The sequence below is a fragment of the Hyposmocoma kahamanoa genome, unplaced genomic scaffold (assembly GCF_003589595.1).
Source record: "Hyposmocoma kahamanoa isolate Upper Pololo Valley unplaced genomic scaffold, ASM358959v1 64, whole genome shotgun sequence".
In the NCBI taxonomy this organism is placed as follows: domain Eukaryota; kingdom Metazoa; phylum Arthropoda; class Insecta; order Lepidoptera; family Cosmopterigidae; genus Hyposmocoma; species Hyposmocoma kahamanoa.
Window position 1 is genome coordinate 3776700 of NW_020653852.1, and position 19122 is coordinate 3795821.

A 19122-nucleotide genomic window follows, 5' to 3' on the forward strand; every position below is an offset into this window, starting at 1 on the left:
TGCAGGCTCCGGAGTCCCTGTCCAGAGCCCGCTGGTCTCACTAGGGGATCAGGCGAGCAGCGAACTGCCTTCGCCTTCTCCCCGTACGTCTGCGCCGGAGCGGGTGCGCGTCCGCCGCGTCCTCGCGCACCCGCTCCGCGGCCTCCTTTTGCGACATAACCTCTGCGCAAAAGGAGGCCACCGCCTCCCAGGACTCGTCGCTTTCGAGCATGGCGGCAACCACGCTCGGCAGCGAGAGGTCCTGCCCTACAGTCCCCGTCAGAGTGCGGCGCTGCTCATCCCACCGGCTACACACCTCTAGGGTGTGCTGCGCGGTGTCATCCGCAGCGCCGCACTCGTGGCACGACGGGGACGGTTCCCTCCTCGCCACCTTGTGCAGGTAGTGACCGAAGCAGCCGTGCCCGGTCAGCACCTGCACAAGGTGGAACGACAGTGGCCCGTGGGACCGGTTTACCCACTCTACGAGGACAGGGCGGATCGCCTCTATGGTACGAGCGCCATAGGGGGGATCCGCCAAGCCCTCTTTCCACCGGTCCCGCATGCGCTGCGCCGCGAGGCGGCGCTCGCGCTCCACCTCTTGGGGAGCGGGTCGCTCGCCTCGGTCCCTCATTCCCCGCCGGTAGGTGCGGACCGCCGCCAGGACCTCTGCTTCGAGGTCCCACGGCGGAGTACCGGCGAGGACGCATGCGGCAGCGCAGGCCACCGTCATGTACGCCCTGCACATTCGCACTTCGTCGCCGCTGATAAGGCCCCACTCCAAATGGGAGCCCCGTATAAGGCCATACTCCGGGTCACCCCGGCGTATAGCCTTCTGCATGGGGCTCCCGGCCTCCCGAGGTTGGGCAGGAGCCTGCTCAACGCCGATGCGGCGCCCACTATTCGGGGAGCAAGTTGCCGGAAATGCTCGCCGAAGTTCCATCGCCGGTCCAGGACAAGTCCCAGATATTTCATCTGGGACTTGACCGGGACCGATACTCCTGCGATGGAGATGTGTCACCAGCGTGTCATCGGCGTACGCGATGACCGCCGTCCGGGGAAGCAGCGCGCCCCTCAGCACCCAATCATACCCCAGGTTCCACAGTAGTGGTCCTAATACGGACCCCTGGGGTACTCCGCACCTCATTGGGCGCTCGGCGCGCCTCCCTTCCCTCGTCTGGGAGAGCACCACCCTGTCCTCCAGGTAGTGCTCCACCAGACGGCTGAGGTACCTGGGGATATTATGGTACCTCAGCGCCTCCCTGATAACGGCGAAGGGGAGAGTGCCGAAGGCGTTGGCTATGTCCAATGACACAGCCACCACGCCTTCCCTCTCGCCGTTACCCTCCTCCACGATGTGTCGCAGCGACTCCAGGGCGTCCAGGGTGGAGAGTCCAGCCCTGAACCCGTACTGCCGCTGCGACACATCGGGGCCTGTCCCCCTCAGGTGTTCGTTGATCCTGGAGGCGATGATTCGCTCCAGGATTTTCGCCACCTCGTCCAGCAGGACGAGGGGCCTGAACCCCGAGGGGGAGTCCGCAGGTCGGCCCGGCTTAGGCACCAGGACGAGCCTTCCCTCCTTCCAGCATCTCGGGAACAACCCCGTCCTCAAGCAGTCATCCATGAGATGCTTGAGGCGGGTCCCGAGATGCTTCAGGGCAATGCGAAGGACTCGTCCCGGTACCCCGTCCGGGCCGGGAGCCTTCTTCAGCCCCCGCAGCCGTCCCACCGCCCACTCCAACTCCCCCTCGGTGATTTCCGGGGGGGGTTCCTCAGTCTGCCCCCCGTCTGTTCTGGGGGGCACCATGGCCGGTGGGGTGAAGGGCTGCGGTTCGGGGAAAAGGCCCACCACCACCCGGTTGAGGAGATCCAGCTCCAGTGACTCCATGGGAGATGCGCCGTACATTTTGTTGCGCACAACTTTGTACGGCCTCCCCCATGGGTCCGCGTCCAGGATGGCCAAGAACTCCTCTTTCGCAGAGTCCTTGGCCCGTCCTATTGCGACCTTCAGGGCCTGCCTCGCGCCCTGAAGGGCGCTGTGGAGCCTTCTCTCCTCACTTGGGGTGTGGCGCCTGCGGCGGCATCGGCCGTAGGCCCGCCGGGCCGCGGTACTGGCGGTGCGAAGGTCCCCAATTTCCGCGGTCCACCAGTACACACTCTTCTTGCCCGGGGTCCCTCTGACCCTAGGCATGGCCCGCTCGCAGACGGCGGTCAAGTCTTCCCTGAACTTGACCGCTTCTGATCCACATCGACGGTGGCCGGTGGGGGGGGGGGGGGGCACCACGCCTGGACCATGGCTGCTTCCTCTGCGAGCTCAGGGTCCAGACGGGTGAGTGCCCATTTGGGAAAGCCCCTCCCGGGGGCCGTGTTGGAGGCCGTCGCTGGCGGCGCATGGGAGACCCTCATCCGTATATATTTATGATCGGAGAGGGTCTCCTCGTCCTCCAGGACCTGCCAGCCGGATACTCGCGCGGCTAGTGAGGGGGTCGCAAAGGTGATGTCCACGATTGACCCCCCATTTCGCCGCACGCACGTGTTGGCATGGCCCCGGTTGAGGACGACCAGCCCTAAGGCTGCCGCCCATCCTCCAACTTTGGCCCTCTGGCATTGGTGACCGGAGAACCCCACGCCGCGCTCTTGGCGTTGAGGTCCCCCAATACCAACACCGGCGTCGGAGCTGCCCTCCTCACCGCCCTCTCTAGGGTCTCCAGGAATGCCTGGAATTGGGCCAGGGAGCGGTTTGGAGAGAAGTACACCCCAATTAGGATGACTTCTCCCCACCTCGCCGCCACGAACCCTGACCCGCGTTCCTTCACCACTAGAGGGGGGAAGTTTCCGGCAGTCGACGCCACTATGGCCACCGTCTCCTCCCGATCCCCCGCCCAATTCCCCCGCGGGGGGACAAAGTATGGCTCCGCCACAGCAGCCACCGCAACCCCCCACTCCGCCATGGCCTGGACCAATAGGTCCTGTGCCCTGGCGCAGTGGTTGAGGTTGCCCTGCAGTATAATATGGTGGCGTGCTGGCATTACTACTCCATACTTTGTCCCTCAATAGGGGGGGGGCCTGAGGTCCCCGCCGGCTTGCCCTTGGTGGGAGGGGGAGCGCAAGATCGCCCCCCCATTACGTGGTCCGCTGGACGGCGAGCCGCGGTGCATACCGAGCACCGCGGGGTCGCCGTGCACCCGGAGGCCGAGTGTCCGACCTGGCCACACCTGAAGCAGAGCCCGCTCCTATCCACACTGGACGGGCAGAGGGCTCTGGTGTGGCCAATCCCCATGCACCTGAAGCAGCGCATGGGGAGGGGCTCCATCACATGGACCCCGGCGGAGGACCACCCCACCAACATGCGGCCGGCAGCCGCCACCCGTTGGGCTGCCGTCACCGGACAGCGGACGATGGCTGACCCCCTCCCGTTGGGGGCCAGTCTGACGGCTCCCACGCTCACGGTGGACTGGGGGCATTGGCCCTTCGCGGCCACCACCGCCCGGATCTTCTCTGGGGTCACCGACTCGTCAAGGCCGGTGACCCTTAAATCGGCGGTTTTGGTTGGCCGCGTCACTGTTGCCAGCCCCCCGATCACCTCCTCCAGCTTGGCCGCCAGGGTGTCGGCCTTTTCGGCGCTGGTCGCCCCGGGCACCTCGACCATGCGGGCACCCGTCTGGGTATTCCGCACCCGCACGTGCGGGATGCCGAGGCTGCCCAAGTCGACCGCAGCGGTCACCGCCTCAAGGACACCCTTGTATGTGGCCCCCTTTTCCGCCACCGCTTCAGGCCTCAGGGTGATCACCACCGCCGACGATTTCGGGGTGGCGAGTGCCCTGGGTCTGGGAGCTGTCTTGGGGGCCGCCTTGGCCCGTGCCGCTTGGGGGGTGGCAGCTGCCTTTTTGGCCTTTTTAGGCGTTTTGGTCTTGCGGCCAACTACCTGCGACCAGGGCATTTCCGCTTGGTCCGTCGTCGTTGGGGCCGTCGCGTCTGAGGCGGCGGGGTCAGCGGAGGCGGCCACAGGAGGGGCGGCAGCAGTCTTCCGCGGGAGGGCCTTCTTTTTGGCCTTCTTGGGCCGCGGCCCGGCAGGCGCGTTTCGGGTCGGGGAGGGGCCCGGTATCGGCTCGAGTGTCGACGCGGGGGGAGGCACTCTGGGGGCGGTTGCAGCGGCGGCAGCGATGGGCACTGTTACGTCGCCAGGAGCCCCTCTTCTGCCGCCCAAGGGGGGCCTTAGGACCTCCGCGGGGAGGCGCCTTTCGATGTCACTCAGGCGGGCGTCCATCATATTCCTCATTGAGGTAAATATGTCGCGCCTGAGGTCATCGATGGCCTCCCTCACCCCCGCGTGCATCTCCGCGGAGCTGCATGGCGTTGGGGCGGAGGAGTAGGCCCCCCTCAGGACCTTCACCTCTGCCTCTAGGGCAGCGAGCTGCCCCCTCATCCGGCGGTTGTCTTCCGACATCCGCCGCGCCGCCTCAGTCGCCGTCTCTCCACGGTGGAGAAAGTCCACGGCTCCCTCCACCTTTCTGACGGCCTCTTCTATGGCTTTGACCACCGTCCCCTTGAGGTTAGAGGACTTGGTGGTCTCCGCTAATATTACCGCGAGGCCGTCTCGCGCCTCCTTAGCCAGGGCCTCTCTCATGAGGTCTGCTGTGCCCTCGAGTTCAGCCTCCCCGGCCTGGCCAGGAGAGCGCTCCTCTTCACCCGTCCCCGCGCTCACGTCCAGATTCCCCGCACTTAGTGAGCGTTGGATGGGCAACGTGGGTCTATATGACCCGCCAGGGCCACCCGCGTCGGGCACACGAGGGCGTGGTCCCGTGTTATTGTGACCCACACCGACAGCACGGCCTCTCCGAGCTGTGTTGATTTTTGGAGCTCTATTGGGCTCTAGTGCCTCATCCTCACCCTCACGAGCACGTTTGGAGGGAGCCGATGTCCTTTGACCTATGGACTTTGTGCTTTGTGAGCGAAGAATCTCCTCGTCTGAGCTATCCACTTCCAACCAGGCCACTTCACTCGCCGGGCGAGGAGACTTTGGTCGGCGAATGAAGCGTCCGTGCTTGTCCCGCGGCCGAGCACTTCCCTTCGCAGGAACCGTCTCCACGTCAGAAATAGAATCGAGTCCGTTATTCTTGCTTTGGTTCGTCGGTTGAGGGTCGAGGCCCTCGGAAACATTAACACCGTCCTTCTCGGACACCACGTCACGATTTTTACTATAGCAATCCATATGATTCCCACGAGTATGGGGGAAGTATTCAGTCCACCCAGGCAGAGACCCCTGTACCTGGGTAACCCTACTACATCCTGGGAGGACGGGAGGTATCCCAGGGATGGCCGCTAATGGGTAGGTGATATGCCCCGCCTACCAACCCACCGAAGCAGGCGTGACGTCGTCGCGCGAGGCCCCATAAAGGGGCGCCCCAACGACGTCACCTTTGGGCGTTTTTTATTGTGGTTGGCTCCACTCGGGCCGGCCAATTAAGGCAAGCCCCCTGGTCCCAGTCGGTCGGTTGACTCTGTCGGGATAACAGGTCGCCCGACGGTGGCTTAAGCCTGTCCCGACAGCCGTGACATCACAGCCGCCGGAACCCGCCGCGCAAACGCTCTGATGAGCCCCTTTGCAGCGCCGCACTCTGACGGCGCACGTCCACATCCCAGTCTGCTCTGCTGATCAGAGTGGTACCGGGAGTGGGCCCTCCGCAGTGTGCCGCTCTTAGTCTGGCCCCTCCCCCACAAGCCTGTCCGGTGTGCGTAGCGCTATCCGGCATAGCCTTGGGGATCATAAGGGCACGGAAGCCCCCCCACCACGACAAGGTGGCAGCACAATCGGGGGGGAAGTATTGTGCCCTGCGGAACACCCATTCTTCCCGGAGAACCCAAAGAAGGTCACTCCATTTATGTCTGCTTTCTGAATTTTATCGTTGAGATATGACGAGACAAGTTCCGATGCCTTGCCATTTACACCATAATATTCCAGCTTCCTAAAAAGAGTAATATGGTTAATGCAATCAAATGCCTTTGAGAGGTCACAAAAACACCAATAGCGTTCTGGGACCTTTCCCAACCATCAAAGATGTGTTTTAGTAACGCTACCGTGTACGGTACGCTACGGTGATGCGGCACCAGTCGATCTACCACTAGTAAACCCGTATTGTTCACTATGAAAAATATGATTCCTACCGAAATAGGACAGTAATTGAGTAAATATAACCTTTTCGAATATTTTACTTAAAGCTGGTAAAATTGAAATGGGTCTAGGATCAACTTTCTTACCGCTTTTGAATAAGGGAATAACCTTGCTCTATTTCATTAAATCGGGAAAAAATCGTTCAACCATGGAGGCAGTTGAATATAGATTTTATTTAATTTTGTGAAATTACTCCACTGGTTTGTTATCATTATTAATGCAAAGATTGAACACAAAGAAAAATTTCTACGATATTTTTTTATTATTTACAATTAGACCAAATGCCGGAACGAATAAGTTTTGCGCCTGGTAGTAAGTGACACGTCTTTAAATGACGAAGAAGCGACTCACACTGCCACTACGCCCGTCACCCTGAGACCTAAGTTTCAAGTCTCGTATGCCTGTAATTTCACCGGATTCATCACCTAGTTTGCTACCCTTAGAAGTGGAATATTTTAAATTTAAATGGGACCACTACTGAGGTACCATCTTTCCAACAAAATAAGAATTATCGAAATGAAAATGTTGTCGCGTAACGTACATACGAAAAAAAAAGAAAAAACATACAGACGAATTGAGAACCCCTCATTTAAAAAAAAATTGGTTATTTACATTAACTTTTTTATTTTGAGATATGTTACGAAATTTTTCTCGCGCATACGTGTAGAACCGTAAAAAAAGAAAACAAAAGACTGCTAGACTTTGATAGAGAACTGTGCCTTTGCCACGAGTTTGCTATAACAGATGTCGCTAGTAATCGCGGAATCTGTATTTCGCGGATTTTGTATTGCAAATTTTACAGCGCCCCTAGCGATCACAAGAAGAAACAACATTTTGTATATAAATATTTTACGCGGTCGCATTTTCTTTCCAAGGCTTTTGTCAGTTCTGATTTTTGTATAAAAGTGTATTCCGATCTTTTCTTCAGCCGATCATACAGACATTGGAAATTAGTCGGTATCTGAACAAGACATGATTGTAAAAAAATGTGCCCACCTGTTGCTCACGTTGTTCGCATCAACGTCCCTATTATTGTGAATGGTTGTATCCTACAATGAAATATACAAATAATATGCGTACGTATATAGAAATTGGCTCACTGATTCTCGCCGTGATGACGTATTGAAAGTAGCTTATAGCAGTTATAAACTCATGTAATAGTTTGTCTCACTAATTTTTAAATAAACGTTTGAATATATTAAGATTTTGTGTTCTAATTATTACATGTGAAGTAAAAGTGAAACCACGTCTCCATTACATTAACTAATGTTAAAAGGATGACCTAAAAAATAGGTCATCACCCAAAAATGTTACGGCCCGTGTAACAAAGCAGACATATGCAAGTGGTTCAAACTAAAAAAGGTTGAGTATGACTGGTTTAAAATCTTTTTCTAAGAGGAGACCTGTGCTCACGTATAGATGGTGAAACATGTATGAGTTAATGATGTTGACAGTAAAAACACTCAATCTGAATGCAATGAAAAATGAGGTGGTTTTCATAAGTTTTGTATGCAAAACTTATGAAAATGCACAATATGATCATAGAAAATGTTACCATAATCTTCATCACCAACCTATTTATAAGGTTCTTCCCACGTTTCCACATTTTACGAGCTATGAATCTTTTTCAACGTGTAGGTTTCCTCACGATATTTCCCTTCACCGAAAAGCTCATGGTTAACGTATTAAATTTCTTACATAAATTCCGAAAACTCAGAGGTGAGTCTGGATTCCATCACATGGTCCCTGCTTGAAAGGCCGTAGGTCAATTTATTTAAAACTAAATAAACAAAACTGCAGCCATTTGAAAAATGTATACCTTATACTATATGTGTTTTATTTACTTCGGTAAAGTCCAATTGAATATGGCAGTCTTCTTGTAAAATTTAAATGTGTTTTTTTTTCTATTGTATATCATTCAGTGTACATTCTCAATTTTACTGTACATTTTTTCCATAGTCATTGATTTAACACTTGCGCTGTTATCCGGAATGAACCAAAGCCGTTTGAGGTTGTATCAATTCTTAGGCTACAACAGCTTTTTTAATTTAGAAAATTTTGTGCTTTACGAAAATTGCGTTACTTGTAGGTATTAGATTATTGTATTGTATCATCCTATGACATAACAACGTAACTTTGAGAGCCTAGGACTGAGCCTTGCAATACACAAAATACGTTATTATTACACTTGAAATTGAAGACAAGCCACTAAGTTGTCAAAGAAACAGGCATCTTTAAACTTAGTCATGAAATTCGACCTGTATACAGCAGGTGCGATCGCCAAAATTCCAGCGTGTAGTTGTCTATTTATGAACATTGCATCTCTAACACGACAGGGTGCGACTTGCGCGACAGAGAGATGTAGCAGTAGAAGCTCCTTATGAAACAATTCGTCCAAGGAAGTGCTGTCACCATCGAGTATATAACCAGAAATAGAGACGAAATGTTATTTAATTTGTTTGTAAACTATTCTGCCGTATCATTCCTATGACAACTGCGCTCCGATTGGCCAGCCCGAATTCGAAACAATTCACGGGTGTCGTCAATTGTTTCACTTCAAATCGACCAGTTAACTTGAGCTTTGCTATAATGTATGAAAATTGCAAAATGACATATTTAATATTTAATTACCGACGAAATTTGGTTCCGATTGTTTTGTAATTACATGTTTTGCTGTTTTCTCCCTCACCACCGAATGAAACAGCACGCCATTGTTAGAGATATTATCTTTATTACAATAAGTACAGAATATTTTTGGAATATACGGAGACGTACACAGGTCAGTTGTTGGCGCTGTCTATATTTCAGTGCAAACGAGAGTTGATATTGTATAAGTGATGTATCACAGATGAGTTACCAGGGATATATGGTCCTTATTTCGTCTCTATTTCTAGTAATATACTCGATGGCTGCCACCTACATATTTCTGCCATTAAACAGTAACGTGATCATTGCATTCCGGTTTTGAAGGATAAGGTTGCAGTGAAATTACAGGTACCTGAGAATTGACCACTAAGCGCGGTTGCACATTGCATCCAACTTGTATTAGTTCCGAATCCGAGACTGTACAAATTTAAATGAAATGCTTACATTATTAGTTATTTTTTTCATTTTTATTAAACAACCATTTCACAAATTTTCATCATTTTCATAAATAAATATAGAAGCGCGAGAGTTTAAGAGAGTAATTAGTGTGGTTACCTGTCTGGCACATTATTAGAATAGTAATATCTCGCAAGTCGCACCTTGTTGTGCTAGCCCTGTAGAAATACTTAAAATATATTTTTTTTCGTTTTGCGTTTCATAGTTGCACAAATTATCATAATATCATAAAAAAATATAGAAGCGCGAAAATATACAGGGAATTCTGTAGTTTAAGAGGGTAATTACTGTGGTTGCCTGTCTGGCACTTTATTAGAATAGTAATATTTCGAAAATCGCAGAAATGCCTACATTATTATAGTTTTTTTTCGTTTTGCGATTAACAATATCATAAATTATCAAAGTATTGCAGTGGAGTGCAAGAAAGGAGCACCCTGCGCAACAATCAGCAAGTACGATACTCCGATTGGCAAATTCTTTCAATGGCAAACACATATTCCATGCACAGTACAGTGTGGCGGCTACTTGTGGCGTGATCACTGTGGTTAAATTCTGTGCCGCAATAAAACCTAGCATATGCCATCGATACGATGATAAAAAGAAAAGTATTGCGCGTTATATCGATACAATTCAAAGCTGTTACAAAATACATAAACGTGTAAGTTATACGTTTTGCCATTCGCGATTTATTTTACTGCACATAAAACTTCCAATAGCTGCAATTTAAAACTGTCTCAGTTTAAAAGAACTATGTATTTAGCTTTAGGTTTGATTCGGCTAAAAAAACACAGTTACCGTTTCATTACATTCGAATCGCCTTTGGAGGGTTAATAACAATGACCACTAATGGGGAGGAAGGTTCTGGAGATGAAACGAGCTGGAAAATGTGATGTGGATAATGTAATGTTCATTACTAGGCGATCTACCGATCGATGACCTTTTAAAGTCAAGAGGGAGCCATTGAATCTCTTGTACTCATTCATAATGAGTGTCCATCATTTTCAATAGGATGCCTATGTGATTTCTGGAACTTGGGAAATTAAACTTTTGAATATGAAGAATAAAGACGTGGTCGCCCACTATACCCTTCACAAGAAGGCTCAAGGTCACCCAAAGGGCAATGAAAAGGCTGTGCTCGGAATTTCACTGCAAGATCGAAAATCCAGTAACAAGGATATTCGCAGGGAAAACAGAGTAACCGACATAGCCCAAACAACTGCAAAACTTAAGTGTCAGTGAGCGACTCACAATGTTCTCAGTACGGATGGCTGATAGAGTTCACGAGTTTTAGTAGCAGTAGAGCTCCTTGTGAAAGAGTTCGTCCAGGGAAGTACTGCCACCTTACCTATTTCTGACGCCAAGGTTATAAAAGGTAAGGGTGCTGGTGAAATTACAGGCACATGGGACTTGTCAACTTATGTCTGAGGGTGACGGGCGCAGTGACAGGGTCAGATCTCTGTGATTTAAAGCACTGCCATGAGCAGTACCATTGTACTGCAATTTTTATGAACAGGCGTGTAGCATAACATCACTGACAATTGATATTATAAAAAAAAAATGTTATAAAAATATTCTATAAAATTTGTTGTCGTTTTTTTAGTTTTCCGGAGTATCTTTTTTTTAAAACATGTGTTAATAAAGGACTTAATTTTCTTATTCTGGTGTTAATTTACTATATTAATGTCTTACAGCTTCTTATAATCGATAAATACTTGAAAAAACATTATTCTAAATACGTGGTGTGTCCGCGTTTCCGATCGAATCATTCGCTTTAGTGCCGAAAGAGGTTTCCCATCAATAAATAGCGGTGGTGACGTCATCGCAGGTACAAAATGTGGCACGCTTGATTTTCATACAGATCGCGACACTTGCGGTGTCTATTCTGATATAATTGTGAGGTGTAACGCTTACTGCGAGGCGCATGACTTGTTTGTCCCGTCTCATAATATCATGAAGAAAAAACAAATAAAACAAATTTAAGAGTAAAATTAATTTAATTTTATTACTTTACAAGTAAGTTTATGGAACAGAAATACTGCCTTAACTATTATATTATTCTATGTACTAAAAAAAATTATTCTAAAATAAGGTACAAAAACAAATTAAATTTGGGTTATTTTCAGGTTACTTTTCTCTACCTTATTTGGGTGGTAATTTTTACGTATCCTGGAATATTATTAAGAAGTTTTAGAGTAGTATTCTGAAATAGGATTCAATATTTCACGATAATATACTCGAACATTTAATAAAAATTGCCATCTCGAAAATTACCAATTTCTGACAATATGCGTTTGGAATTGTATGTAAATATCGAGTTCTTAGGTTTTCGCGATTGTTACAAATAGGAAATGACTATAGTTACAATAGTCATTAATTAAATACTAATATTTATACAGTTATTAATTAAATACTAATATTTAATTAATATAATTAAGAACTATTGTAACTATAGTGAAAAAAATAGTTTGGTTTGCATTAATATTAGACATAATTGGTTGAAGACTGTACCACCTCAGTCAACCGTGACCATGGGACCTGTAAAGGACCCGAAACGTCGGTTTGTTTGAAAAAACAAATATACGCGATTTAAATCCGAAAAATAGTTACATTTCCTATATTGTATGTAAAATTTGCACGCTTTGGTATTTTTTCTATTCCGTTAAAATAAGACGTTGTTATAACTTTTTATTATTTATGGTTAACATCGATATTTATGGAATGGGGAATTCTTCGTAGTCATTCGATGATCTTTGCGTCACATTACTGTATCTAAAAGTATTATCTAAATTATCATTTAATGGCCGTCTAGTATTTATTATATTTTTGGGAAGTATGTTCCTATAAAAATATCGTTTTATTGGAAAATACTTCACAATTAAGAAAATTATGAAAGCAACTATACTAAAAATTAAAATATTGAATATACCCTTGACATAATAATCTTGATTAAAATTATCAATTGATTTACTTATTTTTTCTAAAGCATCAGTAAACGTAGACATGCCTGTAGGATTCAAAGTACAATTTCCGTCATTATCACTGGTGTAGTTATTTGGTCTACAAGTAACTCCGTCTACATTGGCGATATGGTAATTTGGAGCTTCACTCATAATAATGTTATTATAATATCTATCTTGCAAATAGATCTTAAAACTTCCTAGGTCGTGGCAAGAAATATTATTACCACCAAAATACAATTTCTTCAAACTCGAAAAATGTAAAAAATATTTAAATTGTAAATTACTTATTAAATTATTTTCAAAACTTATTTCTTTCAATGCAGTACAACTGTGTAGGAGATTAACGTTGACGTCATGTATCAAGTTGTTAGAAATATTTAATGTCTGCAGAAATGTTAGCCCTTGAAATACGCCATGTTGAAAATCTGACAATTCATTTCCATGTAGATTTAAAACTACAATATTTTTAGTATTGATGAATGAACCGGGTTCAATTGTCTTAATCAAATTGAAGCTAATATCAAGCATTGCTAGCTTAGGCATCGTTTTAAAGGAGTTCTTGTCAATAAAACTAATCAAGTTCTTAGATAAATTCAAAGAAACCACTCCATTAACATTAAATATATACAACGACCTAAGGTCTGCAATGTCGCATAAGGATAGGTCGACCTGTTCAAAACTTGCGTTCTCTGTGTGTTGGAAATCAAAACTTTTCTTGTTATTCATCATAGTTAACGATGCTAAACCTCTCAGATTGGAAAATACATCGCCAGTGACTTGCAAGTCTTTGTTATCAGACAAATTCAAAATCTTCAAAGATTTCAATGTAGAAAATGCTTTTGGGTGTATGTTTACTATATTATTGAACTCCAAGTGCAGCGTTTGAAGCTCAATGAATCCAGCGAACGATACGTTTGAAATTGATGTAATTTGATTATTATTAAGATACAGTGATTCCACTGATGATATGCCTTTTGGATTGATTTCAAAGGTAACGAGAGAATTATACGACAAGTCCAAAATGTCAATATGTTCGACTTCAGCAAATGTATCAAAATGTATATAGCTTAATTCAGCATGGGAACAATTGAAAATTGTTGTTTTTAAGCCAGAAACGGCTGCTTTCGTAAAATTACCAATTTCAGTATAAGATAGGTCAAATTTTAGTAATGCAGACAAGCCTTCCAAATTTATTATTTGTATAGAAAACAAACGATTGTTGTGTAATAATAGATTTTCCAGTTTTTTTAGATGAATAAAAGCACCAGATTCGATAGATTGAATCACATTGTACGATAAGTCTAAATGTTCTAAAGAAGGCACTTTCGCAAACGTATTATTCGATACTTTGTCAACCATATTTTTATGAAAATATAATTTCTTTAGATCACTTCCGCAGCCTAGATTTAAAAAGGCCAATGTAGTTAGTGCGTTATTTGACAAATCTAGTTCTTGAAGATCGCTTACAGAGGAGAATGTTAATGTCTTTATTTCGGATATTGCATTTGTACTTAAATTAATGGATCTCACCGTGCTGTTACTGAAAGTATAATTCCCGACGTATTTTAGGTTATTGTTACTCAAATCTAAATAGTCACATTTTAAATGAAAAAATGGTAGAATTAATAACAGAATTTTGTTACCGGTAATAAATAATCTAGTAATATTCATACCTTTAAAAGCTCCTGGATATATAAATTTCAAACCGATATCCGTCAAATGAAGTTCTCGTAAACTGCTATTTACAAATTGTGAGTCCATCGAAGGAATCTTATTGCCACTTAAGTCCAATATTGTCAAATTAGATAGTGCCAGTAAAGAATTTTCTTTGACTTCTTTTATTTGATTGTATCTGAGCTTTAATTCTTCTAAACCGATCATTGAATTAAAATCTTCTATTTTTGTAATGTAATTATAATCCAAATGTAAACTTTTCAGATTCCTGAGTTTGATTGCAATATTTGCAATGCTTGATAGTTTGTTGTATGATAAATAAAGTGACTCGAGTTGTGATATGCCTTCAAAGGCAGCTACAGAAAGATAAGATATGGAATTGTGTGACAAATTCAAATATTTCAGATGACTAAAACCAGCAAAGCAATTTTCAGGTACGCTGCTTATAAAGTTATGGCTCAAATCAACAGTATCTATTAGTTGCTGTTGTTTGCCTAATCTGGGACTTTTCAAAACTGATATCAAATTATGAGAGACATTCAATTTTCTTGCCTCTTTCAAAATTAGTACATCATCAAATTTAAGTTTTGTTAAAAAACTATCATGAATACTTAATTCAGAAGTAACATTCGCTAATATGAGAATTTCATCGAAGTCTGACATTCTGGTGTTGGTTACAGTGAGTGTTACAGGTGTACTCAATTGTTCTAAGACGCTTTTAGCAATTAAAGGTTTGCTATAGACATTATCTAACAAAATATTTACTCTGTTTAGGGAAAAAGTACGATATTTCAGATACGAAATTTCTTCTGATAGCTCTACGTCATCACCTGAACACGATATGTCTGCCACGGTATCATCTGTATCTTCAGAAGTACATTTTGCCCATGTATGTTGGTGTAGGTAAGCAGCAACTACAAGTAGTATAAGTTTTATTGTATCTGAAAAAGAAATATTAATATTACTGCTTTGTTTACAAAAAAAAATAATTTGGAATTGTTTTTTGTCGTAAACTGTTCATTAATTCATGATAAATTGTTATTAATTCCTAAGCTGAGATTTATAAATGAACTTAGATTTAGACTAAGCAAAGATTGCAATCATCTAAGCAAGTTTTTCGTATTTACAAAACAACCTTTCCCTAAGTTTGAGCAAGAAATTAAATTAAATGTTGAGTTTACTTCGTAAGTTCTTGCTCTAAATCTTCGCCCTATTTGGTTTTGAGTGGATTAGTGTGAAGAAAGACAGCAGGGTAGTTATCCGTTAAGCCACCAAAACGCAGGCCTGTCAGTTTTCTGCTAAAAGGAGTCAATTTGATCCGACTCCCACTTTACCGACACCCTGGAGCTCCTTGGCATAACATTGAGCGCAGATCTTAACTTTGACGTTTATATTGAATGTAAGGCACAAATTGCAGCCTAAAAACTGGGTATCCTTAATAAGGTTAAGCGATATTTCACGCCTGGACATCTTTTAACTATGTACAAAGCCCTAGTCCGATCTTGCATGGAGTATTCCAATCACCTGTGGGATGGCCCAGCGACAAACCAACTTGAGGCTCTTGATTCGATTAAACGCAGAGCCAGGAGACTTATTGGCGACGATAAACTCGAATCTAAACTTCATAAATTTAGCCCCCCGGCGCAAAGTTGCCTGACTGTCGGTTTTCTACAGAATATATTTCGGTGAGTGTGCCCATGACCTCTATTAGCCCATTCCGCCCGCCCTTTTTTTACCATCCAGACTTACGGTGGGATATCATTCTTACTTAGTCCATATACTTAGGACTTATAGTTGTAGAATTTACTACACTTTGCTAATACTATTTATAAATAAAATTGTAAATACATTTTGCTATCACTCCATTGACTTACAATTATATGGACGTCGGGTCCGCGCTAAAAAGTGTCCGCACTTGTAAGGCGCTAAAATCGTATACAGAGCGCGACACTCCGCTTTAGTCTTCATTTGTTCTACCGACAGCGCGATACTGCGATGACATTACAATTTAAATTTCGAATAGGTTGACTTGGGACATTTTTTTCGTGGTTTTTGTATTAGACCCGTCGTCCATTTATTTGTAAGTCAATGTATCACTCTTTATATTTTTCCGACATTTTTTTGACAAGCTTAAACATGATATTTAAATATATTTCTTCTTTTTGACCATTGAGTTTCATTGAACATCATGCTCAAACTCTAACACAATATTCCCTTCAGGCGTACCAAGCGCTTTTCATGATCTTTTATTATTGTCACGGGCCAGGAATGGAATTCCCTGCCTGCGACTGTGTTTCCGAGCACATAGCCAACTCGAGTTAAGGTGCGACTGAATAGGCATCTTTTAGGCGAGCTCGTTCCATCGTAGATCCTATCTTTGCTCCAGGGCTAGGTAGTGGTCAAGAGCAAGTCCATTTCATTTTTTTTAAAGTTGTTTAAGTAACTTAACTTTACCTGTGAGCCGTAAAATTTCATGCGTTAAATTTCCTTATTGCTTCATTTGTGAATGACGTTTTAGGAAACTTTTAAGCCGATTTGATTTGTAATTACGTTATTACATGAATACAAATTTCAACAAAAAAGCTGGATTTCTTTTACACTTTTCTGTTAAATGTGTAAGAAGTCTCCTAGAATCAAAATGACGGCTAGGGTCATTGACCTATGCTAGGGTATTAGGTATCTTAGAGCATTCGACATACAAAGTCATAGAAATGACTCCTACACATAATTCAAAAAGTGTTCCATATTTGAATTTCATGTTGATAAGTACTACACGAAACTGAAACATGAAACGCGTTTATGGCGCTCAAAAGTTTTTGAAGAGATTTACGAATTTTTTGAACTAAATTTACAAAACATAAAACTTTAATTTAGTTCTGTGATTCTCATTTGTTATCAGTTTATGCTTGCAGTTCATATGGCGTGTCCAGATAGGTACTGGAGCTGTTGACACGTCAACTTCTCGTTGTGCATTGCACAACTAACTGTTGTCACCGCTAAATTGTGCAATCAAGCCCGCACTTTAAGTCCTGCAAGCCCGCACAGGGACTTTCTTAGTCCGGTCCTGACCCCAGATCAGCTCGTTTGCATAGAATTCATTCAATTCTCAAAAGACTGGTGCCTTGGGTGAGCTGCCTCGGGTGCACGTACAGTGCCCTTTCTATTGTCCAGATAGGTACCGGAGCTGTTGGCACGTTCTCTTCCGGTTGTGCATTGCACAACTAATGGTTGCTACCGCTAAGTCGTTGACTCTAAAGTCCACTACTAAATCTCCACTTTGGTGGCGGAGCTGTCGGCACGCTCACCTCACGAGGCCGTAGCGTCACTCCACTTCCCAAATACCTACGCGATTGGAGGGACCGGAGGATGTCTAGCTCATCTTTTACTAACTCTCAGAGCTAGTGCCGGAGATGCCGGTCGCAGTGCCCGGTGGCAATTTAGGCTTAAAACCGTGAACGTGTTCATCTCCACGCCTAACCACAAGCCTCGTCGAGTCCATACCCAAGGGTCCGCTAAAGAAGCCCGCCAAGAGGTATCACTGATGGAAAGCTTGGCCCTCCGCTACCCTGTGGTAGCCTAGTGTTACCGGGGAGCCCGTAGTCTCCCCGGAACTCTTTATCTCTCGGGGCGGTACTTTTCTTTGATAGATAATAAGCCTAGCATTTAAATAAAAACGAATAACGTATTATACATACTCATTGCTCTTCTTTAGCTATGCTATTTATGTAGTGTCACAAACACCGCTTCGTTTTGCTTCTAGTGGCACACTGGTCTCTTTATCAAAATTATGCTTAAATGACTTCTGAACCGACAGAGCTAATCATTTTATAATACAAGCGTTATCACTTTAGTACAATTACTGAAATTAACTGATAATCCTGTATAAAAAAGAGCTCTGTGCTACCAAATCTAACTATACTACGTTTTTTTTTCTACAGTTAGAAAAGGTAGTGATCGTAAACTTTTCAATAATTATAATATCAAATTTATCTATACATGTAATATCTAATTATCAAATCATGAGAATTGATGACAAATTGCATTTATAATTCATACGATATTATGTAATTATTTTATAAAAAGTTTCCGTTTAATTTTTGTTACGTCTTTTTCTTTAAGTTTTTTATGGTGCAAGTTTTTGTAATAGACTAAGTTTTTCACTAATGACAAACAATGATAATCGACTATTTTTCATTTTCAAATTAAACCTAAAATAAGAAAAGAAATGCAATTGGTCAGTCTTTCGAAAAATATTTTGGGATTTTTCCTAGTGTACCGCAAAATATAAAAAAATTACATTCACGTAAATTTGCTGGTATACGTATGTACGACAGTTTTATTCAGCTACTGTTGTTTACACACAATCGCAAAAAATGACTAAATTATATTGGTATGCCCCGCGAGTAAACATGTGAGTTTACAGGGCAAGTAAACAACTTTCTGTTGGAACTGGCTCTTCGGAATTACCGCCATGACTCATTAATAGTATATTTTTATCGACGGACTAAAACGAGCCAATATATATAAGAGGCGGTTAGCCACCCGAGCTTCACGGAGGGTGTCTATTACTCCGAGAGTTTATATTCGCTTTTAGTCTTGAAGCGAAAGATTTACTTATCAATTCGATTGCGGGAAAAATTAAATTTGTTTAATTCAATCGTTTACGCTCTACAACAAAATCACCAACCAAAATTCTGAAGAAGAAGAAGAGGAGGAAACGCAACAAAACGACGCGATTAGCGTTCTTTGGCAATCATGAGCGTCATAGGTGTTACGTCGCATCACTATATTTTTTTATGATATAAACTGACGGTACGACTGATCATGAACCTGGTGATACACCTACATACACACACATCTATGTATAACAGTTACAGAGCCGCTCAGAGCTTTGAATGCATACATCTGAAAACCTCTGCACACGGCGTATTTTATACGCCGACGACGTGCGTAAACGCGCCGTAAACGCACGTATGATCGCGCATTTTGATAAGAGATAGTTTTACGCGCTTAGATAGTTTCGCGCGTTTACGGCACGTGTAAAATACGCCGTGTGCAAAGGCTATGAGAGGCCCTGCCACTGTGCCCGTCACTCTGAGGCATACAGTTGTCAAGTCCCATGTGCCTGTTTTTTTTAATTTTACCAGCACCATTACCCTTCAAAGGTACAGAAAAGGGTATGGTAAGGGAATTCTACTGCTGCTAAAAGGTAAAGAACAAATTCGGAGTGATTTAGTG

At 44.3% G+C, this 19122-nt stretch overlaps 2 protein-coding genes across 2 annotated transcripts in view; both read right to left on the reverse strand.

Annotated features, from left to right (window-relative positions):
- Positions 1 to 2187: 2187 nt before the first annotated feature.
- LOC113230814 lies at positions 2188 to 5188 on the reverse strand. Its single transcript, XM_026464903.1, has 2 exons — positions 3019 to 5188; positions 2188 to 2975 (listed from the first exon to the last, which is right to left on the reverse strand). The coding sequence occupies exons 1-2, from the start codon at positions 5186 to 5188 to the stop codon at positions 2188 to 2190; spliced, it is 2958 nt and encodes a 985-aa protein (XP_026320688.1).
- A 346-nt stretch (positions 5189 to 5534) lies between these two features.
- Positions 5535 to 19122, reverse strand: part of LOC113230816 (leucine-rich repeats and immunoglobulin-like domains protein 1) — a 24933-nt gene continuing 11345 nt past the window's right edge. The window contains exons 2-5 of the mRNA XM_026464904.1: positions 14141 to 14323; positions 12880 to 13801; positions 7145 to 7197; positions 5535 to 5808 (exon numbers count right to left, since the gene is read on the reverse strand). Coding sequence (XP_026320689.1) covers positions 5535 to 5808; positions 7145 to 7197; positions 12880 to 13801; positions 14141 to 14323 — 1432 coding nt within the window. The remainder of the gene's footprint in view (positions 5809 to 7144; positions 7198 to 12879; positions 13802 to 14140; positions 14324 to 19122) is intronic.